Source organism: Macaca fascicularis, chromosome 8, assembly GCF_037993035.2.
Source record: "Macaca fascicularis isolate 582-1 chromosome 8, T2T-MFA8v1.1".
Classification (NCBI taxonomy): domain Eukaryota; kingdom Metazoa; phylum Chordata; class Mammalia; order Primates; family Cercopithecidae; genus Macaca; species Macaca fascicularis.
In genome coordinates, this window is record NC_088382.1 from 71,466,512 (window position 1) to 71,494,117 (window position 27,606).

The 27,606-nt window shown below is 38.1% G+C and overlaps 1 protein-coding gene across 30 annotated transcripts in view; it reads right to left on the reverse strand.

The window, feature by feature from the left end:
- Positions 1-27,606, reverse strand: part of ASPH (aspartate beta-hydroxylase) — a 220,607-nt gene that overhangs the window by 45,623 nt on the left and 147,378 nt on the right. For all 30 annotated transcript variants that reach the window (XM_065519270.1, XM_005563404.4, XM_073998846.1 and 27 more), the window contains 5 exons: positions 20,495-20,645; positions 16,111-16,247; positions 9,321-9,419; positions 6,119-6,208; positions 1,191-1,328 (listed from right to left, as the gene is read on the reverse strand). In XM_065519270.1, the coding sequence (XP_065375342.1) occupies positions 1,191-1,328; positions 6,119-6,208; positions 9,321-9,419; positions 16,111-16,247; positions 20,495-20,645 (615 nt within the window). The remainder of the gene's footprint in view (positions 1-1,190; positions 1,329-6,118; positions 6,209-9,320; positions 9,420-16,110; positions 16,248-20,494; positions 20,646-27,606) is intronic.

Consider the following 27,606-nt stretch of genomic DNA (forward strand, 5'->3'; position numbering starts at 1 on the left):
TTCATCACCCAGATTCTAACATTATCAATATTTTGTCACTCTTGCTCTTCATCCCTGCTTCTTGCACGTGTAAAATCGATTGTTTGAACATCAGAATATATTTTCTTGAATAAACCATGTACAAATAGCAATTAGAGTCCGAGGTCAAAACCCTGAGGCCATCTAACCTGTAAGATACATGAAGTTTTTACATTCTGAGTAAAAAACAACATGATTGAAACTATGAGTTAATTAACCATGAGTCCCATTTTATGACTGTGTCTAAGAGGAAGGGGCTTACCAAAGCAAAAGTAAACTTCTGACCAGCCCCTACCAAAGACACCAAGTAGAGAGTGTTAAAGTTTAGGTTTAACCTACTAATATAAAACCTTCCAGTTATTTTTATAGCTATTTAGAATCACTTAGTTTCTCCAAATGCCACAACATTTTCTGCCACAGCATTTTCTAAAAATATTTATAACTGCGTTTTCTCTCCATAGCCACAGGGCCAGTGGGTCTCAAAGTGTGGTCCAAGGAAATCTGAGAGTTCCCTAGACCCTTTGAGGGGGTCTGCAAGATCAAAACTACTTTCTTAATAATACAAAGATATTATGTGCTCTTTTCATTCTTTTCTGGGCACACAGTAGAGTTTTCCAGAAGCTACATGAGGTAGGACATCACAGCTCTAATAGGTACATGTGCGAAGTACATGTGAGGATTCTCCTGTTGTCTATTAATCCAGACTCTAAAAAGATTTGTAAAAATACAAAACAATTCCAATCTTCTCACTACATTTTCTGTTTTGAAAATATAATTATTTTTTAAAAAGTTATTTATACCGACATGTTATGAGGTTATTATTTTTAAATAATTCATAAATATATATACAATTTTCTTTCACTTTTCATGTCTAATGATTCTATTGGTAGATGTAAACCACATTCCTTGGGGTAGTCAATAATTTTTAAGAGTTTAAGAGGGTCCTAAGGCCAAAAAACTTGAGAACTGCTAAGTTCCGCACGAATTCTCTTCATCATCTAAATGAAACTTTCGCTTAATGAGATGACAATTCTTTTTCATTATATTTTGCAAGTGTCACTAGAAATAAAATCCATCTCTTCCCTGGCATTTCTTTTTATGATAAACATTTTCTGATTTTGAGTAGGAAATAGACAAAGATCTGGTGAGGATGATGTCTAAGTTACACTCACCTTTACTAACTCTGTGTAGCCCGTTTCTTTTGGGGTCCACCAAGGCTGTGCTTTCAGTCCATTCACATTGTAGAGTGAGCGTTGCCAGACAGATGCAAAGTGTCCTCTCTTGTGCCCAAGCTCATACCACTTATATGCCTGAAGGAACAGAAAGAGTGTGCTCCAAACTGTTCCTTCAACAATTTTAAAATTGAAGACATTAAAAATAAGGTATTACTATGACACATTTAAATAAAGAGCTTGCTGCTAGGTACCCAAGTCTGTTGAAATCTGGTGAAAATATTGCTTTTTCATTGGGTTTCTGATTATGACCTATTTGTATAATAAACATGTACATCTTCTTTTCCCCCTTAGGCTGCAGTCTCTCTGGATAATGGATTCATGCCCTACACATTTTGGTCTCCCTCAGAGTGTCCAGCAAGGAGTCTAGCACTTATTTGTTGAATGCATAAATAAGATACCAATGGGTCTTTTCTATTTTATGTTTCCTTTAGAAAAAGATTATGATTTTAATAATTTTCAAAGATATTTGCATTTACTGAATCAGAATGCTAAAATAAAGAGCAGCTCCTTTTCACATGTTCTTTCCACGTCCACATTTAAGAAGGTCACCCCAAGGCATCAGAGTGCAAACCCTCCATTAAACTAAGTAGACAGAAGGGAAAAATTATTCTGAGTGGGCAATAAATATAGTGATAGCCCATTTTAGATTTTTAAAGAGGAAATTTTTGTTCATAATATATATTTTTTTCTGCCATAAGGGATAACATATGTGGCCTTAGGCTAGCTGCAACATGATACTACTTGCCACCAAGACTAGCCTTTTCAGGGACAGCTGGCTACGGAGTATGACACTCTTTATGACTCCTTCAAATGATGCCCTCACCATATGCTCTCCAAGGAGCCCTGCCCAGTTCCTGCACCAAGCACGCTCCATTGTCTTTGGAATGGAAGGCTTTCTAATGGTGCACTTAATATTATCCCCTCCACTATTGCAAACTTGATCCAATGATTACTTTTACAGAGATAATTCAAATGCATTTTTGAAAATAAAAATAAGTATTTCATAGTAATTTGAACATCTTCTTTGTAAATCACCAGATACACTTTAAATGTAAAAAATGTTAAATTTTCAAATTTTCCCTCATTAGGAGAATGAAGGGGGATAGCAATACCACCTCATATTTTCAGTAACACTTTACATTGACTACTTTCTTTGAATGTGCTATCTCATTCGATTTTTCCAATAACCCCAAATATCTCCATTTTACAAATGTTGAAACTGAGGTTTACAAAGGCTAAATCTTTTGAATTAGCATCTGGGGCTCTTGGCAACTTATTCTACTCTCCTCCTATTTATATCATTTAGCAAACACTATGAAAAATGATTTTCTTATTTATTTGTCTTTTTTATTAATATCTGAAATTAAGAATGCATATACAAATCATTCTTAAATATTTTCCTTACAATACATGTAAGTTGTAGCCAGAATTCCTTTAAAAACCAGAAAGTTAAAATGACTAACTGTTATGTAATTTTTTTAAAAAATAGCATGTATCTTTGAAATTAATTTGACTATTGTGGTTATTTTTGTCTGATTTAAATTTAGGATTTTATTTCCTATGCTTTTCAGGGCAAAAGTGAACAATAATATTAAGGACAACAGATTAGTTTTTCAAAAATCTGACAGTCCATTTTTGAGTCATTACAATTCATTTTAAGGATTAAGTGTATTGCTAGAATAGTGAGAAAAAAAGTTACTGTAGAAAAATAAAAACAGCAAACATTATAGCTGTAGTTCAAGAGTTGGAAGTCTTGTCCTTTAGCACTCAACATGCTGGATGTCTGGGCAAGTTACTTGATTTACAATAGCATGTTTAAACTATCTATAAGGTCTTTTCTGACACTCAAAGTAAGTAATCCTGCATCAAGTAGGACTCTTCAATTTTTCACTCTCCTGTCATTTGAATTTTAGGAGAAACAAAATTGTGAAAGTGATATACCAGAAATTTTTAAAAATCACCTTTAATCATATGTGACACAGGGGACCCAATGAATTCAGCTAGATTGCTTTTGAAAAAAACATCTAAACCACTTTACAATAAAAACTGTGATAAAATCAAAGATCGAGTTAGAATCCTTTGAAAATTTCTCTACTATTTCCTGTCTAATCAGCAATTTTACATATGTAATTAGGAATATTAAAATAGACAGTGGGAGGCCCTGGGACACAGGGTCAGTAAGAGCCCCTGCGTCACATTTAAGAAGTTAAATGTGTTTTACATCAATGTTGTCTCTACTTTCTTCCAATCATTGCTATGTATGGTTTTTATGCACATGTGTGCATGCGCGCACACACACACACACACACACACACACACGAGAGACAGAGAGAGACAGAGAAAGTATGTCAGATGACTGGAACCCAGAAAAGCCCAGGCCACATCTGTGGAATGGGCTGTCTTAAGTGTTCTCAGCCGGGGTATGTTCTGCCTGGAGCCCCCTGTTCAATGGGGCCTAACAGACACACTTTCGGTGAGAAGAGCTGGCTGCAACTTGCCTAAGGATTGTAAATGCCATCCCGTGCACACAGAACTTTATGTTACTTTGCATAGCAGGCTTTCCGAGCTTAAGGTGGCTTGAAAGAAACTGAGACCAAAGCAAGAAACAACATCCAGGTTCTTATAGCTATCACTGAGGAGGCAGGTGACAAAGACTGGAGTTGGCACTGACTGAGCAAGAGGGAGGGTGAGGGGGATGCCAAAAACGTGAGAAAGCCGGATCTCCACAGCTGGCCCTGACTAGACTGGAGTGAGGAGGAGAGGGAGGAGCTCAAGCTCACTCAAATCTTGATCCTGGGAAGATGGGAATATCACTGAATGAAAGAAGGAACCTAGGAGGAAAAAACGATTTAGAGAAAGACAAGTAAGTTGTCTGTGTGCCATCATGTGGGACACTGAGCAGGCAGTAGACGTGAGAATGGGGACTTGGAGAAAGAGACTAAATCTAGCTAGAATGTGGATTTGGAAGTTATGGGAATACCGAGAACTGCTATCTGAATTGCTGCAAGACTCTCATGGTTTGTCCCCCCTCTTCCTGACCATACTAAATGGACCAGTTAGAAACATTTTCCTCAAAACCCATTTTCTGGTCAGTCTCTGCAGCACAGAGGCTGTGGCTTTGCTTTTTGCGGATCCATCCTCTTTCAGAGTTGGAGCAGTGCTCTAGACATAAAAAGTGAAAGGTGTTTACTTCTTGATATGCAAACTCAGAGCATGACAGCCAAGCCAGACTCAACACCTAATATTGGGAATATACTAACATGGAGTTTCTACAGGTTTGTTTCTGTTCTCCTGTAAGAACAAATCCTTCTGAACTTTTTAAGTTCAAGAACTGTGCTGTTCTTTGCATATTCATGATAATTAAGCTGGTAGAATAGTCCCATATGTTCAAATCCCAAGCCCTTAACAAGTGTGTAGTAGTGAACTCTTTGCCCTTGAAGTAAGGGCTGTTTTCATCTAAGATGTGAGATAAATCATAGGCTTCTTTTATCTGTCTTTGCCCTGGACTCTGAAATGTTCAAAGATAAATTAATTAGTGACAATTACATTTACAGTAGTCAGACATGAACATTTATCCAGTGTTAGATATTGTAGCAAAATCTTTCTCGTCCCTCTCATTCAAAGGAGTTCTGAGCCATTACGTTTAAAAGAAAAATGGGATGCAAAAATGATTACTAATCAGCAATTTCTTCTCCCTTCTTTCTCTTTAATTCTAATATCTCATTCTATTTCAGTTGACTGGTAGGTTAGAGGGGGAAAGGTACAGATAAATAGAAATGTATAAATTAAAAAGTGTCAATTGTCTGAACTTCTAGTACCCCCAAATTGGTTCATGTTCCTAGCAGACAATTAGCTTATCACAAACCCCTTCACTTCTCTGAACCCTCAGTTCCCCAGATGATTCCATGTTCTTATTAATTTTAGAAACCTGAAGCTGTATTATCCTTAGATGTCACTTTATTACATACATGGAATGCAATGGTTACAAAGATTCAGTGTCTCACTTTACCCTTTTATCCACTGACTCTAAGGAGAGCCCAGCTCTCACTCCTGCAATGGAGCAAGACAGGAAAGGAGGGCTTTGCTATCCAGTAGGGCTGCATAAATCGTAAATCATGGTAGACTGTGACAGAGTTTTGAAATTTACAGTGCATGACATCATGATTAATGAGACAATGTTATGTTTATAGAGGTAGACACTGTACACAGAAAAAGAGAACCATTACAAAGAACACATGGAACTTGTTTAGCTACTACAGTTTTTGTGTCAATCCCTATCATTACTATCACCACAATGTTCGTCTTATACTTGGTATTAAATATTTCAGAGGATAAGTTACACAACTAACCATTAGGATCTGTGTGCTTAGGAATCAGCTGATAAAGACCTCATTCTAAAAAGAACTTATTTTAAAAATTCCAAAATAAAATGAAAATGAATCTAGGCAAACTGTTAAAATATTTCTAAAAATTTAAATTATTTCAGTGACATCTCTTCATTTCAAAATTTAAAAAATACTTTTCCAAGGCAATTTCTCTCTCTCTGTACACACACAGACACACACACACAGATACATGCAGACAAAAACATACACAGACATGTACCAACTTAGAGATTGCTTTTGTGATTACTCAGCTGATTTCTTGAAAGAAACTATAAAAGCCAAATCCTAAAAATTCTTTAAAGGGTTAAGCTGGAGTTGTTGGGTTGTTCCAAAGACAGTTTAAGTAACTAAATAGTTTACATCACTGCTTTCAAAAGTTCACACTCAAAATATTTTTTGAATTCTAACTTTTCCTAGAAATAACTATTCTCCCAACTCCATCCTCTGTTAGAGAGAATCAGAAACTCACACACCCATTACCTCTTTGTTCCCAACCCTCTGCATGGCATCCCCCAGATGGAAATAAAATCTCCCATCATCAGTGCCAGGATCTCCGGATTCTATTCCTTCCTGTAGAAAGAACAGTGTTAGCATGGGTAAAATAATTAAATACCAGATTCCATTAATTGATTTACGTAGCTTTTCTTATGGCACATCATAAGAAAATCTAAAAACCAGAAAAATACATCTCTGTATTAAAATTTGGGAATGAGGTTACTGGTCAACATTTTCAATGCCTCATAAAGCTACATTTAACAATGCATTCATCATTAATTCACAGAGGAATGGCCCACAAAATTAGTATGATACTTTGTGTACCTTCTGTGTGGGAGCAATCATGTTTCAGTATTTCAAAGAATTTCTCTGGCTGGATAGCTCTTACATTTATTTTGCTCTCCAAATCTGACCATATGTCATCTAGAGGCATTTTATTCCTAAACCAAAATGTTTAACTGCTCATGTTTGAAGTGATGGCAGTCCAACTCCAAGTATTATTTATTTCCATTTAAAACAAATGTGTCCTTACCTTTTTTTTTTTAAATTTATTTATTATTATTATACTTTAAGTTGTAGGGTACATGTGCATAACGTGCAGGTTTGTTACATATGTATACTTGTGCCATGTTGGTGTGCTGCACCCATCAACTCGTCATTTACATCAGGTATAACTCCCAATGCAATCCCTCCCCCCTCCCCCCTCCCCCCTCCCCATGATAGGCCCCAGTGTGTGATGTTCCCCTTCCTGAGTCCAAGTGATCTCATTGTTCAGTTCCCACCTATGAGTGAGAACATGCGGTGTTTGGTTTTCTGTTCTTGTGATAGTTTGCTAAGAATGATGGTTTCCAGCTGCATCCATGTCCCTACAAAGGACACAAACTCATCCTTTTTGATGGCTGCATAGTATTCCATGGTGTATATGTGCCACATTTTCTTAATCCAATCTGTCACTGATGGACATTTGGGTTGATTCCAAGTCTTTGCTATTGTGAATAGTGCTGCAATAAACATACGTGTGGAGAACTAAAGCCAATTTGAATCTTTAAAAAAGTAGTTTTTTATTAAACAAATCCCTATTCTAAAACATTTATCTAATTCTCTGATTTCTCACACAAGGACTGAAATTGAGATTGATGAACTCCATTCCCCTCCCTACAAAGAGAAAAGATATTAAAGCAATAGAATGAGTTTAGAAAAGCAGGACAAAAGTTAAGAATATCTAAATGTCAAGGACTTCTTTATAAAAATCTGCATCCTTGAGTCCTCTTCGCAAGAAGCTTATTATCTTTCACTAGGAAGAAATTGCATTTACATAATGTTGGAAATGAGCAAGCTGCATGACAGAATGGGAAAAGCATCACTCAGGACAGGAAGGGAGCTACAGCAAGGGCTTCTAATTGACCAACACTCAAGTGTCCTTGCTTGATAACTGACCAGCCCAGCTCTTGCTTTCCCCATCTCTGAAGCAGGCAGAGTAGCAGTAAGCCATCCTATGTCAAAGGAAATGTAACGAGACACTTTAAATCACAGAAACCCACATGCCCACAGGGCCCTGGCAGGAAATGTGAAATGCTGACAGGGGTCCAGGGACAGCCCCTTCCCAAGGGGGGAACACTGCTTGTCTGTGTGCAGGGAAGTGGGCCAGATATGACGTTTCAAGAGAAACTAGAAGTCTGCATAATTATATAAACATGCTCAGATTCTCAAATAAGGCAAGCAATTAAAATGGTTTTTAATAGAACTATGCCAGCCAAATAAAACATGCAAGCTATTTGCAATCAGTGGGTTACTATTTGGGATCTCTGATTTAAGTCATGTGAAAGAAAGAGATCATAAAAGGAATATATCGCTACTTAAAAAAAAGCCTACATCTATCTAATCGGTTATGTCCAATATGGTAGCTGCTAGCCACACATTACTGCTAAAATAAAAGAAAATGAAAAATTTACTTCCTCAATCCCAGTGGCCACAGTTCAGGTGCTTGATGGCCACACGTGGCCAGTGGCCATCATACTGGAGAACACAGATAAAAAACATTTCCATCACAGTAGAAAATTTTTTTCCTTTTAGAGACAGGGTCTCACTCTGTCACCCATGCTGGAAGACTGTAACACATTCACAGCTCAACGCAGCCTCGACCTCCTGGGCCTGAGTATCTGGAACCACAGGCATGTGCCACCACATCCAGCTAATTTTTAGAATTTTCTGTAGAGATGGAATCTCACTATGTTGCCTAGGCTGGTCTTAAACTCTTGTCCTCAAGTGATTCTCCCACCTTGGCCTCCAAAAATGTTGGGTTTACAGGTGGGAGCCACTGCAACTGGCCCACAGCAGAAAATTTTGGGCAGCCCTGGGATAGACCACCTGTGATTCTGCTGAATTGATGAGGATTTAATTAGATATGAGAAAAAAAAGCATATTTTAATTTGAATATTTTGAGCAATGACATTTTCAGCCAGTATTTGTTACCTCGTTTTGTGTGGGTAGCTAAGAGTACTATTCTGAGTACAGTAAATATATAACTTATAAAAGGAACATATAATGCATTGTCTGTATATATATATATATATATTTTTTTTTTTTTCTTTTCTTTTTGAGACACAGTTTCACTTTGTTGCCCAGGATGGAATGCAGCCTCTGTCTCCTGGGTTCAAGTGATTCTCATGCCTCAGCCACTCAAGTAGCTGGGATTACAGGTGCACACCACCACACCAGGCTCATTTTTGTATTTTCAGTAGAGACAGGGATTCACCATGTTGGCAAGGCTGGTCTCGAACTCCTGACCTCAGGTGACTCACCCACCTTGGCTACCCAAAGTGCTGGGATTACAGGCATGAGTCACCGCACCCAGCCCATTGTCTGTATTTAAAAATATCGAAAGCATCACCAATTTTGTCCTCCTTTGCCATTTATTTAAAAACTAATAACAACTTCAGTTTTATACATGTTTAAATAAAATGTTTTCCAAATCGTCTCTGCTCACGTGGTTGGTATTCTGACATCCGACACTGTTGATTACAGTGGAGGCCCACACTGCCTATGAATGTCGTGGTCTGAGGGTGGACATCCTGAGGATGAAAATACTCAGCAGTGCATGCAATCAATTCATGAGGAACAAGCACGTGTGTTTCAATAACTTTAAGGACTCGAAAGTTGAAAGGAGAGGGGAAGCAGTGAACATTACCTTTAAATATGGGATGCTCTCAGCAATCTTGTTCTGTGCCTTCAGGATGAAGCCATAATGGACTTTAGCAAAGCCATCATTAGGTGTCACACTCAGCACCTAAACTCAAAGAAAACACAGAACATAACTCAAAGAAAACATAGGTGATCGCTTAAAAAATTCTACAAATGACTGTCAAAACCAGTTTTTAACTAGCTTTGTTGTACTTGGATTGGATTACGATGTTACAGCTGAAAACACCATAGTACTTTGTCTCATGGCAATATCATTAAGCTTAAATGGCTCCTTTTCCCCTCAACTCAATATGCTTTTCACATTTACACAATGGTTCTTCAAGAATCAAGAAATGAATGAAAAGGCAATAACTGTTAAAGCATCACTTTAACAATGCAAATCAGCAAAATATCTCTCAATTGATATGAGTTCAGTATTTTTTAGTGATCAAGGGAAAATAGCTTTAAATTTGCTATACTTGAAGACAATTCTGAATGGTTATTAGACATCACTTCATATACAAGCTTTATACATTGCCTTAATTAAGAGAAAATTTAGATTTGCATTTGTAATACATCACAATCCATTCATTCAACAGAAAACTTCTTGAGTGCCCAGACCTTTTTAAGCTCTGAAGATAAAGTGGTGAGCAAATCCAATATTCTGTGATAAAACCCAGGTAAATATTTCATATTAATCACATCATTGTTTATTATTATATGCATTCATTATGATTTAAAGATAAATTAGGCAAAGCACCTCTAAATTAAATATTAATAGTGAGAGACCAGAACAACATTCAACTTGTGAAGCTACTTAGACAAACTAATTTATGGAACAAAAGAGAAGGATGGAAAAGGTTCGAGCTGGTGCAGGTAGGGAAAGATGCATCTCCCATCTCTTCTCACCATCCTTGAGCCCGAGTAGAAAAAGGGAAGTCACAGCCACAGTAGGGCTACAATGGGGTTACACAGAAGGAACAAGTGTGCACACAGGAGACACCAGGCCCTCGGGGGGCCCACACAGCACACACTGCAGATGCTGTAGCATTTTCAGCTTGCATCTGGTCCTGCACCTGATCAATCAGCAAATCTGGTCAACACTACCTTCAAAATATATTCAGAAACATACCATGTGTCACTTCCTTCACCGCTGCTACGCTGACCCAAGAGAGGTGTCTCATCATCTCTCTATATCTTCTTACAGGAGCCTCCTCACTGCAGATCCTCTGCACCCCTGGCCCTGCCGCCGCTTGCTAAATCCTAGGTCAGATCTCAACCCTCCTCTGCTGCATTACATTCAGACTGAGTGCAAGATTGAGTTCCTGGAACCACCCCAAAGCCTCCCTTGGCTGGGCCTCTCCATTGCTCTGGTCTCCTCACCTGTCCCTGCCCCTCCCAGGCAAGCCTCTGAGGCATGTTGGACTTCTTGCTGCTCCAGAGCAAGTCAAAGACATCCCTGCCTCGGGGACTTTGCATTCACAGTATCCCTCTGGCTCAGGTTCTTCTGCCAGACATCCCCATAGTAAGCTCCCTTACCTCAGTGAAGCCTACCCCGACCATCACCCTCATTACTAAAACAGAACCCCCTCCATCCCTAGTCACTCTCCAACTTCTTTACCTTGACTCACTTTTCTTCATAGCACTTACCACCATCTGACCTAGTATATTTTTATTTCTCCCGCTAAGATGCAAGCTCTACAGGGATTTTGTCTGTTTTGCTCATTGCTCATCCCCACTGCCTGCTATGCGTAGCGTAGCATTCAGGTGCTCGAGAAACCCGTACTAAATGCTCAGATGAGTACGTGCTGGGCTTTCCTCCCTAATTAGACCTCCGAAAGCCCAGACCCTGCTTCTTTGCAGCTTCCACAGCACTGTCCCCAAGCTAGACATTGATCAGGAGCTCAATAAATACCTCTGGAATTGAACTAAATTGACACAGATGATGATTCTACCAGCATAACCATGGAGGGATTATTATAATTATTACAGCTACACAGATGACATTTCTGCCTACTGCAGGCACACAGCCATTATCTCAAGTAATTAATAAATTTATTGATTTACTAGACATCTTAGAACACACAGAACTCTTCCAGGCCCTGGGCATAGAAAGATAAATGAGATATACTTTCTTTTCTCAGGGGGCTGTCACTCAAGTGAGGGAGACAGATTTAGAAGTAGACAATGCAAGATGTTAAGTGTAGCTATAGATAGGCACAAAGCATGCAGGGGTTATACAAGAGGGGCACCTGGCTCACTCTAGGGTGAGTGTGGCTGGGGCCAAGGTCTGAAAAGTATTTAAGGATAAATAGGAGTTCACCAGGAACAGGAAGTGAGGGATGGTGGAGGAGAAGGTATTCAAGATATAGCAGAAAGTGAGTAGAAAGGGATAATGGGCCAGGAAGAGCAAAAGAGAATATTGTTAAATTATGAACAAAAGGTGATAGGAGAAGAGATTGGAGAAAAGGCAGAAGTCAAATTAAATCAGAAAGGGTCCTGTTTAGTATCATGTGCAAGGCAATGTCCTGGGGAGTAGAAAAAAGTTACATACACTTCTACTTGTATCTGTCTCTCAAATAGGGTGAAACAAGCTCTGTGGCTCTCCTGTGATCTGCACGGTGGACAACCATGTGTCCCATTCAGTACAAACACTGTCAGGAGGCAAGGGTGGGGCTCAGGCCCCAGGGCAGCTGCCAGCGCTGCCCTCCCTGCTTGCTTCTTTGTGCTTAGGTACCATGCTCACTGCAGTTTACACACAGATGTGTAATGGTCGTGCAGGTTGTATTATCTAGTAATCAACAAGCCCTCAGAAATTGACAAGTGGTTTTATGAGATTTCTAAAAAACCCAGACTGAGGCTACAGTTGCCCTTTGAACAATATGGGTTTGAACTGCATGGATTATCTTCTGCCTCTGCTGCCCCGAGACAAGACCAACTCCCCCGCATCCTCCTCCTCTTCCTTGGCCTAGTTAACGTGAAAACAGTGAGGATGCAAACTTTAATCATCCACTTCCTCTTAATGAATAGCAAATATATTTTCTCTTCCTTATGGTTTTTAAAGTTTCTTTTTTAAAGTTTTTAATTTTTGTAGGCACATAGTAGGTGTATGTATTTATGGGGTACCCGAGATATTTTGATACAGGCATGCCATGCATACTAATTACATCATGGAAGATGGGGTATCCAGCCCCTCTGACATTTCTCCTTTGTGTTACAAATAATCCAATTATATTCTTTTACTTTCCTTTTGCTTTTTAAAATAACGTGTTCTTTTCTCTAGCTTACTTCATTATAAGAATATAACATATAGTACATATACAAAATATGCATTAATCAACTGTTTATGGTACCTGTGTGGCTTCTGGTCAACAGGAGACTATTAGTAGTTAAGTTTTTGGGGAGTCAAGATGTACACATGGATTTTCAACTGCCCAGGAGGTTAGCATCCCTAACCCCTGTGTTGTTTAAGGGCCAACTGTAATATTAGACGTATTGTCTCTCTCTCTCTCTCTCTCTCTATAAAACACACACATCCATTCATAAACACAGACAAAGACAACCACAACCTCACATAGCTGACATTTCTATCCCCAGGACAAACTTTTTGCATGATACATACCTGGAATTTTAAAAAGTTATATAATCATAAAATAATAAATATTAATTTTTCAGCAAGAGTTAAAAGATTTTCTGGCAGTTAAATAGAATTTTATATTTGACATCATCTTAAAAATTGTTTTAGGGTGTGTACCTTTTGTAATGCACATATATATTCATGCATATATATATACACATAATATTATGTGGGTACATACATATACACATAACATACAAGTACATAAACATATCTCAGGCATTTGCTTCAACATTTTTGTCTGGAAGGGCCACCATCAAGCATGTTTGAAGCCCACTGCTGCAGGAAATGAGAACCACAGAAGATTTAAAGCCCTGGGAGATGATCAGTGTGGTGTTCTAGTGTTAGTGAAGGTCGGGGGAGAGGAAACCCGGACAGGATAAACCTGCCCCTGCTCAGGCGAGAGATGACGGGTGCTTCAGTTACAAAGGGAAGGGATTTGAAAGTTAAACAGAAGTTAAAATGAACAGAAATTCGTGATTTGGTACCAGATTATAAACTTCATGAGGGCACATTCTGCATGTGTTTCACGAACTACTGTTTCTCTAGCTAGTGTGTATGGGTTTTAATAGATGTGTGTTGACTGAGTGAATGGGTATAAGTGAGCAGTGGCGGCTGAGTCAGGAGTGGCATGAAGCTCCCCACTGTAGTGCCTGGGCAGCTGCTAATGTTGCCAACTTGCAAGAGAATCTCAGGAGGGGCCGCAAAAAGCTACAGACTGGAACGAAGGATATCACACCATTTTAAAGCCAGTTTCTTTGTTGAACTAAAAACAGCAAAAAACTGGAAAAATAAAAATATGAACATACTCAAAAATAAAAATTAACATGAAGAAAAATGTAAAATTAAAATGTCTATTTTCTAAAAATGATCTTTAACATAAACATATCAAGAAAAACCTTGGCTAATGAAAGAGACTCCATTAGATATAGCTTATTAACTTCAAAGTGACAGGACCGGAAAAAGGAAACCCCCACACATATTTTCAGTCTATTAATGCTTTAAAAAAAAACTCACCCATTTGTATAATATGTTTATATTTTAGACTTTCTGCCTCCTATTATGCATATTCAGATGAGATTATGATATAAAACATATAAACAACAGCAGGTAAATTTTATTTTTCGGGATGAAGTAAAATGTTTCACATATCTGAGATTTAGCATCAGGTAAAGGGATGAATATCCTGAAGGAAGGTTTTAAAAAGGTGAGGAAGGACAAATCCACAGTGTGTTAGAGAAACTAGCATGCTGTCAGATCCTGCCCTAACCTCAAACGTGCTTGCACCCAGTCAACACTTGAGAATGTTTTTTAGATGGAAAGAAAGAGGGAGAAAGGAATGCAGGAAAGTAGGAAGTGAGAGAAGGAGGGGTAGAGGAACAGAAGAAAGAAAATAGGGAAGAATTCTACAAGGAAGGAAGGGAGTGAGGAGGAAGGGAGGAAGGGAAGAAGGAAGGAAAGAAGGAAGGAAAGAAAGAAGAGAGGGAGGGAGGGAGGGAGAGAGGAAGGTAGGAAGGAAGGAAGGAAGGAAGGAAGGAAGGAAGGAAGGAAGGAAGGAAGGAAGGAATTCTACCAGTTTCATTTTTGTTGCCTCTGACAGTGACAAAATAATGGATGTGTTTGTTATAGCTTCACAACTCTTACATTCACAGGTCCTGATTCACTGAGGTATATGATGCTTCTCTTAACCATACTCTGTAAGACAGGGCATTGAGTGTTAAGTGTTGGCCATTAACAAATACAATGTTCCACATGGAATTAATGTATGACCTGGAATAGGTCTTTAGTAAATGGCACACATTGTCAACATTAAAGGTTCAATCCACCCTGTGTAGCTATTAGTGATGTTACAAAAAGCAAAGGTCTTATTTCTGCTCTCTCAGAAAATATAAAAATTATGAGAAAGGTAAAAAGATAATTGCTCCAAAATTCAATGATTTTCATTACACAATAATAGCAATACACAGAGGAAAGTACCACTTTGAGAATAGACCCAGTCCCTGCCAGAGTATGAAATTGCTATTCTTGATGGCATTTAAAAAATATCATAAAAGGAGTAGGGTGAGATGACTTGTGCCTGTAATCCCAGCTATTTGGAAGGCCTGAAGCAGGAGGATCACTTGTGGCCAGGAATTTGAGTCCAGCCTGGGTAACATAGGGAGACCTCACCATCACTAAAGAATTTTTTAAAATTTAGGTGGGCATGGTGGCATGTGCCTGTAGTCCCAGCTACTTAAGAGGCTGAAGCAGGAGGATTGCTTGAGTCCAGGATGTGGATGCTTGGTGAGCTATGATCATGTCATTACACTCCAGGCTGGGCAACCAGAGTGAGACCGCATGTCAAAAACAAAAACAAAACATAACTGTAGCAGAAATCATATTGACTATCACTGAGTGGTAGCATCTTGATGTAGACTTCACCAGCTTGAAAACCATTGATCAAAGGGCCTGAATTAAAGAATAACAAGTAAACATGTTCCTCTTTCTTTTACAGAGGCATTAACTTTCTCCATCTTCAAATTTCATTGGGTATCCTGTTCATTATGTACCAAAGGAATTCCTCCACTGCCTAAAGGAGTCACATTTCTCTAGATTTTTAGTTACTTGTGACTTAGAGGTTATCTATCAACATCTGTTACAAAGTAGAAATCCTTTGAAAGGCATCTTTGCCAGAGGATTTGAAGAGTCAATGCCCTGCTGAAAAGTGAGTAATTTATGTCACATTCTTGAAAGGCCCCTGTTCCATAGCCTCTCTCTAGACCATACTTCTGCCAAAAAAAAAAAAAAAAAAAAAAGGAAAGAGAGAGAGAGAGAGAGTGTGTGTGTGTGTGTGTGTGTGTGTGTGTGTAACATTCACAGGAACTTAAATTCTTCCTGTCATAAAGAACAATTTTAAAAAGACTATGTATGGAAAGATAAATATGAAGTTTTAAAAGCATCACAATTACAATTTGAAGGCTTTAATCTACTACGTGTTAACTAAGATTTAAAAATCTTCTGATCTAGGAAAAAAAAGCAATGTTAAAACATAGTTTAGAATATGTTAACTATAATAATACTTACATGCTTTTTAACTTAATTTAAAATAAAGATAATAAATGCAATTTGCAAATAGCCTTAGAACTTAATTTGATGTAGTTAATACAAGATTGATGCTTACCTCTTCGTAAACTTTCTTTGCATTGTCATTATCTCCTATCAAGAGGTATCCCACGCCAAGGTCGTTTTTTAAGGAAGTATCATTGGGAAATAGTTGAACTAATCTCTGTAGGGTAAGCAGGGAACCTCTCATATGACCTGAGTTGGTGAGAATTAAAAAAAAAAAAAGAAATAAAAACAGATTATGTACAGTTTTGTATTGAGAAGGTAGGTCATGAGAGACTATTCACCAGGGCCTGAAAACTAGCTCAAATCTGGCTTTATTAGTGGTTTACTAAGTACCTAGTAGGATTTCGTAATGTAGTTGCAGTGGTATTAATAACTGCCATAAGTAGATACTGAATATGGCATTGATTATAAACATTCTAAAGACATTCTCATTTTAAAAATTCAGCAATGTTTACCATTTTATGTTAAATTCCTTCTCAAGAAAAACTTAGTCACCAATTCCTCGTTAAAAAAAAAGTTCTGCTGAAATCTTTTAGGTTTATTAACTTTATGAATAGAGGGTAAGCAATAAAAAGTCTTTTCTAACTTCAGGGTCTAGCACCTGTAGGAAATTTGAAAAGGCACCAAAGTACATGGGACAGTACCTAACTGCTGACACATCTCCAATCAATGACAAGTGTACTCATCTCTAGGTAATGACCTAGTCATGGAACAAACGATACATCATCCAGTATTAGGGCGCCCTCTCGTGGACAAAGGCATACTTTGCACTCATGAATCATGAAAAAACCCAGCTTCAATTGATCTATATAAAAGAACACGTGCAAAAAGAGGACTAGCATAAATGAAAAAAGTCATGAATTATCTAAAAGGCTTCATTTCCCACAATCTAGGAGAGTGACAGGAGTGTCAGTAAGCTAAAGCAGCTGTATATTACACTGCCAAACCATCTGCCATAAAGCATCACTGACTCATCCCATGGCCTATGCCCCATTACCAGTCAATCGTATTCCTATCAGAACCCTAGTCATTTCCTCACTAACAAATCTGGGCTTCCTTTTCTATACCTTTCCTTCCCACTACCTGCCCACCTAGGCTCACACTTTCTTCTAGAATTCTCCTATTATCCACAACAAAAGCACGGACACAAACCCCTCTTGCAGCCATCTGCTCCCTGTCCGTTCCACTCTGCAGCCAGGAACCCTGTTGTGTTGTGACCAACTTCACCACCTTGTCATTTTCACTAAACTCTTCTGTCTCCAGTTGCCTCAGAGCCTCCTTAAGTGAACTTGCCTCATTCTCAAGGACATTCTGAGAGGACTCCTTTCAAATGCTGATGGATTGCTGTGGAAGAGACAGTCACCTTCCCAGGGCCGAGGACAGGGTGAGGCCAGAGAGGCACTCAGAGTGAGATTTCAGAGGACGCCAAAAAAGTTAGTAATTTTGATGTGAAGGCTAGTTTAATGCATCCTTTTAAAAAATTAATATTAATGTAAAACATTCATGATGAAGAAAATGTTAACACTTTAGTGACAGAATCACTAAACAGTGCTAAGCAGAGTCATAGTGGAGACTGAGGCAAGAAGAAAACTCAGTAATGCTGATTCTTTTTTTTTTTCTTTGAGATGCAGTCTCATTCTGTCGCCCAGGCTGGAGTGCAGTGGCATGATCTCGGTTCACTGCAATCTCTGACTTCCGGGTTCAAATGATTTTTCTGCCTCAGCCTCCTGAGTAGTTGGGATTACAGGTGCCTGCCACCATGCCCAGCTAAATTTTGCAGTTTTAGTAGAGACGGGGTTTCACCATGTTGGCCAGGCTGGTCTCAAACTCCTGAACTTAGGTGATCTTCCCACCTTGGCCTCCCAAAGTGTTGGTATTACAGGCATGAGCCACCACACCCGGCCAGTAATGCTGATTCTGTGTCCATGGTGAGTGCCTGCATTGTCTCTCTGGAGTCCTGGCCCTGCCTTTTCTGTGCTGAATTTGTGCTGCATGTTTTACTTCTGCTGCACTGGTCCCTATGAATATTAGTGTAACTGACCATTTCTTATCATTTTTAATCATCACGTGGGCTCTAGTCCTGTGTTGTTCATCTACAAAAGTGATACAACTCCTCTTCATTCTAATCCTCAGAAAACTGATAGGAGGGTCCACTGGGCCTTGACTCTAAACTATAGGAGCCTCCCCTAAGTGACATTAATAATCTGCCCGTGTAACTGTCTGGCCAGCTGAGCACCTGCCTTGGCAGTGACTCGAGCTCCTTCCCTCCACGTTCAGTGATGATGTGTTATGGGGAGAGAATTGTAAGCCTGGTGATTGTGAAGTCAGCTGACAGCTAGTCTTATTTGCCTTCAGTACTGGGAACGTGGGTCAGTCCAGAGGATGGTGTATGATGTTCTATATTATGTGTGCTACTTTTAGCATCTAGCTGGTATCATTTTTCCTCAAATGATAATCTTTAGATTATAGCCTCCTAAATCTGATGAGATATGATATGATGTTCTTTTCAAAGTATTTGCAAATTTGCTTCATGATTAATTTTTTTTCTAGCATTTTCCTTGATATAGGGTCAAATCTTACAAGTAAATTTTTTTTAGAGTACCAGAAACAGCTATTATTCATTTATAAAAAAATTTGCACAGATAATTTCAACCTCCATGAATCATTTTGCCATAGTTAAGGGAGAAAAGAATTTGGTATCACAGGAACAGTTTTTTACTCCAGATATCTATTAGCTATGATTCCTTAGGCAAATTATACAGGCTATCATAAAATGGGAGGAAACGGGGAGAAGAGAGCTAGCAGAGACTTGTTAATGAAATTTAAGGGAAGAAACCATCTACATAAGATAAAAGTGTAAGACGAAGTAGCAAGTGCTAATGTAGAAGCTGCAGCAAGTTTCCGGAAGATCTAGCTAAGATCATCGATGAAGGTGGCTACACTAAACAGCAGATTTTCTATGTAGACAAAAATCACTGTCTATTGGTAGAAGATGCCATCTAGAACTTTCATAGTGAGAGAGGAGAAGTCAATGACTGCTTTCAAAGTTTTGAGGATACACCTACTGTCTTGTTAGGAGCTAATGTAGCTGGAGACTTTAAGTTGAAGCCAGTGCTCACTTACCATTTTGAAAAACCTGGGGCCTTTAAAATTATGCTAAATCTACTCTGCTTGTGCTCTATAAATGGGAAAACAAAATCTGAATGATAGGACATCTAGCATGGTTTTTTGACTATTTTAAGCCTACTGTTGAGTCCTTAAAAACAAAAAGGTCCTTTCAAAATATTACTGCTCATTGATAAGCACCTAGTCACCAAGAACTCTGATGGAGATGTCTAAGGAGGTGAATGTTGTTCTCATGCCTGCTAACACAACATCCATTCTACAGTTTATGGATCACAGAGTAATTTAGACTTTTAAGTTCTATTATTTAATAAATAAATTTTATTTAAATGTCAAAATATAAAAACTAACAGGAGTTTGGGGAGGAAGTTGATTCCAACCCTCATTAATGACTTTGAGGGGTTCAAGACTTCAGCGGAGGAAGGAACTACAGATGTGGAAATAGCAAGATAAGTAGAATTAGAAGTGGATCCCGAAGATGTGATTGATTTGCTGCAATCTCATGATCAAACTTTAATAGATGAGTAGTTGCTTCTTACAGATGAGCAAAGAAAGTGGTTTCTTGAGGTGGAATCTACTTATGGTGAAGATGCAGCAAATGTTGTTGAAATGGCAACAAAGGATTTAGAATATTCCATAAACTTTGTTGGCAAGGCAGTGACAGGGTTTGAGAGGATCGACTCCAATTTTAAAAAAAGTTCTGTGGGCAAAATACTGTCAAACACCATTGCAAACTACAGATACATCTTTCCTGAAAGGAAGAGTCAATCAATGCAGCAAACTTCATTGTTGTCTTATTTTAAGAAACTGCCTCAGTCACCCCAACCTTCAGCAACCACCACCCTGGTCAGTCACCGGCTATTAATATTGAGGCAAGACCCTCCATCCACAAAAAGATTACAACTCACTGAAGGCTCAGATTATCATTAACATTTTGAGCAATAACATATTTTTAAATTAGGGTTTGGACATCGTTTTCTAAGCCATAATGTTATTGCACACTTAAGACACTATGACATAGTATAAACAACTTTTAGATACCCTGGGAAATCAAAAAATTTGTATAACTCTCTTTATTCTGATGGTCTGGAACCAAACCCACAGTATCTTTGAGATATGTCTCTATTAAGGTCAGGATTGCAATTTCAGTTTTAGAGATGGTGAGCTTAGGACACAGATACATTACTTGAAATCAGTTGTAAAACTCAGGTTTCCTCCCATGTAATCATTCTAAGAGAAGAATACACTCTTCAGCTTCTTCAAGATTAAAAAGTATGCCATTTCCTACTGAACTACCTTTGACTGCATCTTACCTAGAAATTGTTGCCTGTCTGAGCGACGCTTCAAACTCAGCTTCAGCAGGTCCGCAGGGACATCAGGTAGGCTGGCCACCTCTTGGTAGGTCTCGATGGCTCCACGTAGTACCTCATTGCTTCTCCTCTTCTCAGCCAAATCGTCCTCACACTAGAAGAAGTCCCCAGACTGGATAAATGTCCCATGACTAGCTGTGTTTGTAATTACCCAAAATAGTCATAAAAAATTAACTTTTGGATATGACTTAAAAGAAATGTAAGACACATTAGCCTTTTCTCCTTATCAAGAGATAAAAAAAACTAACAAAATATAGAAAATCAACACACTATTTTAATAATACAAAGAAAAGTTTGTTACTAAAGACAAGAAAGAATGTCATAAAGGCAGGACTAATACATGCTGGGGCTGATGGAGATGTACATCCTGTTACACACTAACATTATATAGGCAAGTCTCCAGTCCAAGTTCCCATTCTTTCATTAATTTATTTGTGTGTGCATTCGTTCATTTAACAACTGTTTTCTGGGAAAGAGGCACTCTTCTACAAATGTCGCAGGCATATTGAACAAAACAGACAAAGCCCTTTTTGCTTTCTACTTTGCATCCATTTTGGAAAGGTGGCAAATATAATAAACAAATAAAGGTACCATGTTCTAACAGCCATAAGTGCTGTGGATAAAAACAAAGCAGGCTTAGGAGTGCTAGGTGGGATGGTAAGACATTGCTAATTTAATCAGGATGCTCAGGGAGGGCCTGAAAGAAGAGAGGGAGCACATTATAAAGATAACTTGGGGAGTAGCATTCTAGGCAGGGAAAAGAGCAAGAGCAAAGGCTTGGAGGTAGGAGTGAGGAATCGAGGAAAGGACAGTGCAGTGGAGCGGAGGAAAGGGAAGACCAATGGAGGCCATCAGGTAAAGTAGGGCCTGGCAAGTTATTGACAATTCTAGTACACAAAGTGAGATGGGAAGACAATGGGGACTTTTGAAACAATCTGATGCATGTGTTGAAGGAATCATGGTGGCAGCAGTATGGAGAACAGACTGAGAAGATGGGAGAGGTAGAATACTCCAGCAGGAATCCAGGTGTTGGATGGTTATGGCTTGGACTAAGATAGCAGTAACGGAAGTGGTAACAAGTGGTCAGATTATAGATACATTTTGAAGGTCAGAGCCAACAGATTTGCTCATAGTCTAAATGTAGGGTGTGAGAGAAGGGGAGAGAGAAAAACCAAGAATGAACAAGGTTTGGGCTTCAGTGATTACTGGATGAATTGTCATTCCCTGAGAATGGGAACACAGGGCAGGAGCAGGTTTGGGGGTAGTATGGAATCAGGAGATTTGTTTTGGACATATTAAACTAAAATGCCTATAAGATATCCAAATGGAATTATTGACCAGGAAGGGGCATATATGAGTCTGCAGTTCAGGAGGGAGGTCAGAGTAAGAGACGTTAAGTGTGGGAATTATCAAGGATGAAGACAGTATGTAAAGCTAGGAAGCTAGCAGCAGTCGAGAGTGTAAACAGAGAAAACAAGCAGTCCAAGAACTGAATCCTAAAGAATTCCAGTGTTTAAGGGTCATTAGAGATCAGGATAACAAGGGAGGACCAGCAAAAAGGAGGGAAACCCAGAGTACAGCAGATTCAAGTGAACATGAGATGATGGAAGGAGGTGGAGATAACTCTTTCGAAGAGTTTCACTGTAAAGGGGAGCAGAAAACTGAGCCAGCTGGCAGAGGGTAATGTGCAGACAAGGGGAGTTCTTTAAGGATGGGAAATAGTACAGCAGGCTTCCAAGGAGATGCAAGAGTCTCAGTAGAGAGGGAAAATCTGATGATGCAGAAGGAGACACAAAAATTAGAGGGATGTCCTTCAGCAGGTGAGAGAGGAACAGGGACCAGAATAGTCAATCTGTGCTAACAGGAGGGAAGGCAGAGCATATGGGCACAGGTAGAGAATGGCTGTTAGCACAGTAGCAGCAGCATGTGGAAATTGTCTGGATATTTCTATTTTCTTAATGAAATAAGAATCAACATTCTTAGCTGGAAACTGAGAATGAGGACTAAAATACTGGAGGCAGGAAGAGAGAGGAGAATGTGTAAAATACCATCAATATCTCATCAGATTTAGGAGGCTACAATCTGAAGACTATCATTTGAGGAAAAATGATTCTGGCTAGATGCTAAAAGTAGCATACATGTTTTTTTTTTTCTCAGAATATTTAAACATGTTTATGTTGTTAAAATGTGTGTTGTAGTTAATATATAAATATATGCAGAACCAAAATAAAGTATCGCCCCACAATTTGAGGGCATGGTAAGAAAATGACCTATCCCTCCCATATCCCAAAGTAAAAAACCAACCAACAAACAAAAAAACTAAGAATCAGCATAAATTGACAAAATAAGACAACTATGGGATTTTTTTTTCACAAAATAACACATCAGTGAAATAACTTGATGATATGAACTGATTAGGATAGTTACCCAAGATGACGAGAGCTAGAATTAAAGCAGTAGTGACAGAAGTGGACAGATTTATGAGAAAGAAAACTTGGTAGGATAAAAATCTGTAGATTAGAAAAGGCAATTCACCCTTGATAAATGGAGATATGCTCCAGACCATTCACTATCTTTGGAAGTCTGTAAATGGTCTCCGGAATAGACTTACCTACCAGGAGGGAAAGTCCAGTGTCAATGACCCACACTGATCATGATGCTGGCATGGCCTTGTAGCACATATTCCTATACTGGCTCTTCTGTATAGGTATCAGCTCCTTGTGAGTTTTGTTATAGTGAGTTAACTCCCCAAAATATGAATACTGATAGATAACTTTGCAGAAATACAGAGTTCTAGACCTGAGAGTCCTTTCAAAACCATCTACAGATGTTCATTGACTTTCAATTGGGTTACACCTCATCGTAAGTTGAAAACATTGTAAGTCAAAAATGTATTTAATACACGTAACCTACTGAACATCATAGCTTAGCAGAGTCTACATTAAATGTGCTCAGAAAACTTAATCAGCTTACATTTGTGCAAAATTACCTAGCACAAAGCCTATTTTACAATAAAACATTGAATAGCTCTTGTAATTTATTGGATACTATACTGAAGTACAGTTTCTACCGAATGTGTATCACTTTCACACCATTATAAAGTTGAAAAATTGTTAAGAAAAACCATTGTAAATTATAAACCACCTGTGGTTCACCCTCTTCATTTTGAACCTACAAAGTGCCCAAAAAGATCCTGGAACTGGAGGTCTCTGTAGCATCAGTGGGCGGACAAATGCCTACTAAGACAATCCTTCTTTATTGAGATTGGAATAAATACCTTTAAACTCAATCTGAAAAGTGAGAGAGAGAGTATAATCTGTATGCCATGTTCCCTCTCTGGTGCCCCAGGGCCCTTTGTTTTAATGAAGTATTAATATTTACAACTTGCAGAATTGGAAAGATATCACTACTAAAATGGCACATAATTCTTTATAATCTCTTGAATAAAACTGATAGGCACTTGCACTGAAAAGTCTACAGATTGATTTTTATCAGTTTAGCATCTGTAGATAAAACAAGCTGAACTGAAACTGAATATTTGTTACAAGATGTTAACATCGCAAAGCCTTTTGTTGACTCTAACTTAATTCACCCCACCAATCTGCCTATGAGATGTGCCATTTTCTACCTCAAAGGCGTTAATGGTTTCTGAAAGATAATAAAGTGAACTGAGTTAATATTTTAATATTTTGTGTTCAATGTTCAGGGAACTTGATCAAAATTGATTTTTGGTGATATGAAGAAAAGGACATTATCAGTGCTACTTTATAAATGATAGATACTATAGTTTATATATGACTTAATGTTGCTAAATTTTAAAAATTTGTTGGAATATTCTAAAGTAATTGTTTAATCTGCTAACAAAGAATGAAAAAGTCGTAATTTCTTCCTATAAAAGCCATCTTCTGTTGAATTTTTATTTTTAAAACTACTATGAATTTGAAGTTTCCTTTAAATTACTCTATTAAAATTTAACTTACCATGCCTAAATTTTGCTGTATGCCACATTAGTATTAATAGCAAGAACACATTGAAGCATAATAGTTTAGAGATAAAAGATATTGTTTAAAGCCGAAATCTCAAATTTCTACTGTGAAATAAGGATATACAGTTATCCTTAGTTATATACTGGAGATTAGTTCCAAGACCACCACCACCACAGATGCACTGCAATAACACTGTCTGCAGATGCTCAGGTTGCTGATATAAAATGGTATAGTATTTGCATATTGCCTATGCATATCCTCCTGTATAATTTAAATAATCATCAGATTACTTATTATACCCAATGCAATGTAACTTCTATGTAAATAGTTGTTATACTGCATCATTTTTATTTGTATTATTTTAATTGTTGCATTGTTATTTTTTTTTTTCTGAATATTTTCAATCTGTGGTTGGTTGAATTCATGGATATGGAACATGAGGATTTGGAGGGCTGACTGTAAATATAACAATCACAATGTTTCAAGAGCACTTCATTTACTTAGACTCTGGTACTCACAATTAATATTACATATAAGGAAAATTTCTAAAGTATAAAACATTTTTGCCATAATTAAAATAGCATTTTCATAAACCATTTCTCTCTCTAGTTAATATGCTTCTCTTAATGAAATGACTTAATACTAGTGACAAAAACCACTACTTATTTGAATAGGCATGATCTTTTGGTAACAAACACACTCTCTCTTACTTAAAAGGAAATATGATTTAGCAATTTTAGAGAATTACTGAGCAAATTAATTTATAAAAATCATACCGTTGCTGTGTGCTAAAGTTGGTTTGTACCATGGACAACAGGAACTTATTTGAATCAATTTTTCACAAATTTAATTAAAATCAAATTAATAAAAATTATATTAATTTTTAATGGAGATATAAGAAGATATTGAGCATCTAGATAAAGTGGTCACTACTTTCAGTTCAGAACAAACTTCACTTGTTTTATCTACAGCTGAGTTAGTTCCTGTGTGTGTCCTGCACAAATGCTTGCATGGACCTTCTCCAGAGGGGTGCTGTCAGCATCTCCTTTGTCTGGAATATTTCTGCACTCTGAATCTACCGTTTCCCAGCACAGTTGACAATCTTGACCTCTAGGCAGGGCTGTTGGAGCTTTACTTCCTGGCACATTTTGATATCCTGCCCTGGCTTCTCCTCCAAGTTCAGGCTCTGTGAATCCAATGGTCTACTTAACATGTTCACCTGAATGTCTGATAGGCATCACACACTTAATAAGACCAATAGCAAACTCTTGAACTCTTGACTTCTGCATCACTCCAGACTTGTTCTTCCTAGTCAGTAACTGGCATTATTTTCTACTGAGCTGGCTGAACCAAAAACTCAGGGATCAGGCTTCAGTCCTCTGCTTCTGACACTTTTACATCTATTCCATCCTCAAGACCTTTCAGCTCCACCACCTGCCTACTTCCCTCATCTCCATGGCCATGACCACAGTCCGAGCCACCAGCATCTCTTGTGTGTACTTGCAATAGCCTTCTATTCTTTTTGCATCTACTTTTGCCTCCATAATCCATTTTCCACTCAGTAACCAAAGCAAACTTTACAAAAAACAACCAGTCTGTTGTCACAAGACAAGGATGCTCTCTCACCACTCCTACTCGACATAGTATTGGAAGTTCTGGCCAGGGCAATCAGGCAAGAGAAAGAAATAAAGCATATTCAAATAGAAAGAGAGGAAGTCAAATTGTCTCTGTTTGCAGATGACATGATTGTATATTTAGAAAACCCCATCGTCTCACCCCCAAAACTCCTTAAGCTGATAAGCAACTTCAGCAAAGTCTCAGGATACAAAATCAATGTGCAAAAATCACAAGCATTCCCATACACCAATAATAGACAGAGTCAAATCATCAGTGCAATCCCATTCACATTTGTTACAAAGAGAATTAAACACCTAGGAATACAACTTACAAGGGATGTGAAGGACCTCTTCAAGGAGAACTACAAACCACTGCTCAACGAAATAAGAAGGACACAAACAAATGGAAAAACATTCCATGCTCATGGATAGGAAGAATAAATATGGTGAAAATGGCCATACTGCCCAAAGTAATTTATAGATTCAGTGCTATCCCCATCAAGGTACAATTGACTTTCTTCACAGCATTAGAAAAAACTACTTTAAATTTCATGTGGAACTGAAAAAGAGCCCATATAGCCAAGACAATCCTAAGCAAAAGGAAACAAAGCTTGGTGGTATCAGGCTACCTGACTTCAAACTATACTACAAGGCTATAGTAACCAAAACAGCATGGTACTGGTACCAAAACAGTTGCATAAACTAATGGAACAGAACAGAGACCACAGAAATAACACCACACATCTATAACCATCTGATCTTTAACAAACCTGACAAAAACAAGCAATGGGGAAAGGATTCCCTATTTAATAAATAGTGTTGGGGAAACTGGCAAGTCATATGCAGAAAACTGAAACCAGACTCTTTCCTTATACCTTATACGAAAATCAACTCAAGACGATTTAAAGACTTAAATGTAAGACCCAAAACCATAAACACTCTAGAAGAAAACTTAGGCAATACCATTCAGGACATAGGCATGGGCAAAGACTTCATGACTAAAACACCAAAAGCAATGGCAACAAAAGAGAAAACTGACAAATAGGATCAAATTAAACTAAAGAGCTTTTGCACAGCGAAGGAAACTATCATCAAAGTGAACAGGCAACCTGCAGAATGGGAGAAAATTTTTGCAATCTACCTGTCTGACAAAGGGCTAATATCCAGAATCTACAATGAACATAAACAAATTTACAAGAAAAAAACAAACAACCCCATCAAAAAGTGGGTGAAGGATACGAACAGACACTTCTCAAAAGAAGACATTTATGTAGCCAACAAACATATAAAATAAAGCTCATCATTACTAGTCATTAGAGAAATGCAAATCAAAACCAAAATGAGATACCATCTCATGCCAGTTAGAATGGTGATCATTAAAAAGTCAGGAAACAACAGATTATAGAGAGGATGTGGAAAAATAGGAATGCTTTTACACTGTTGGTGGGAGTGT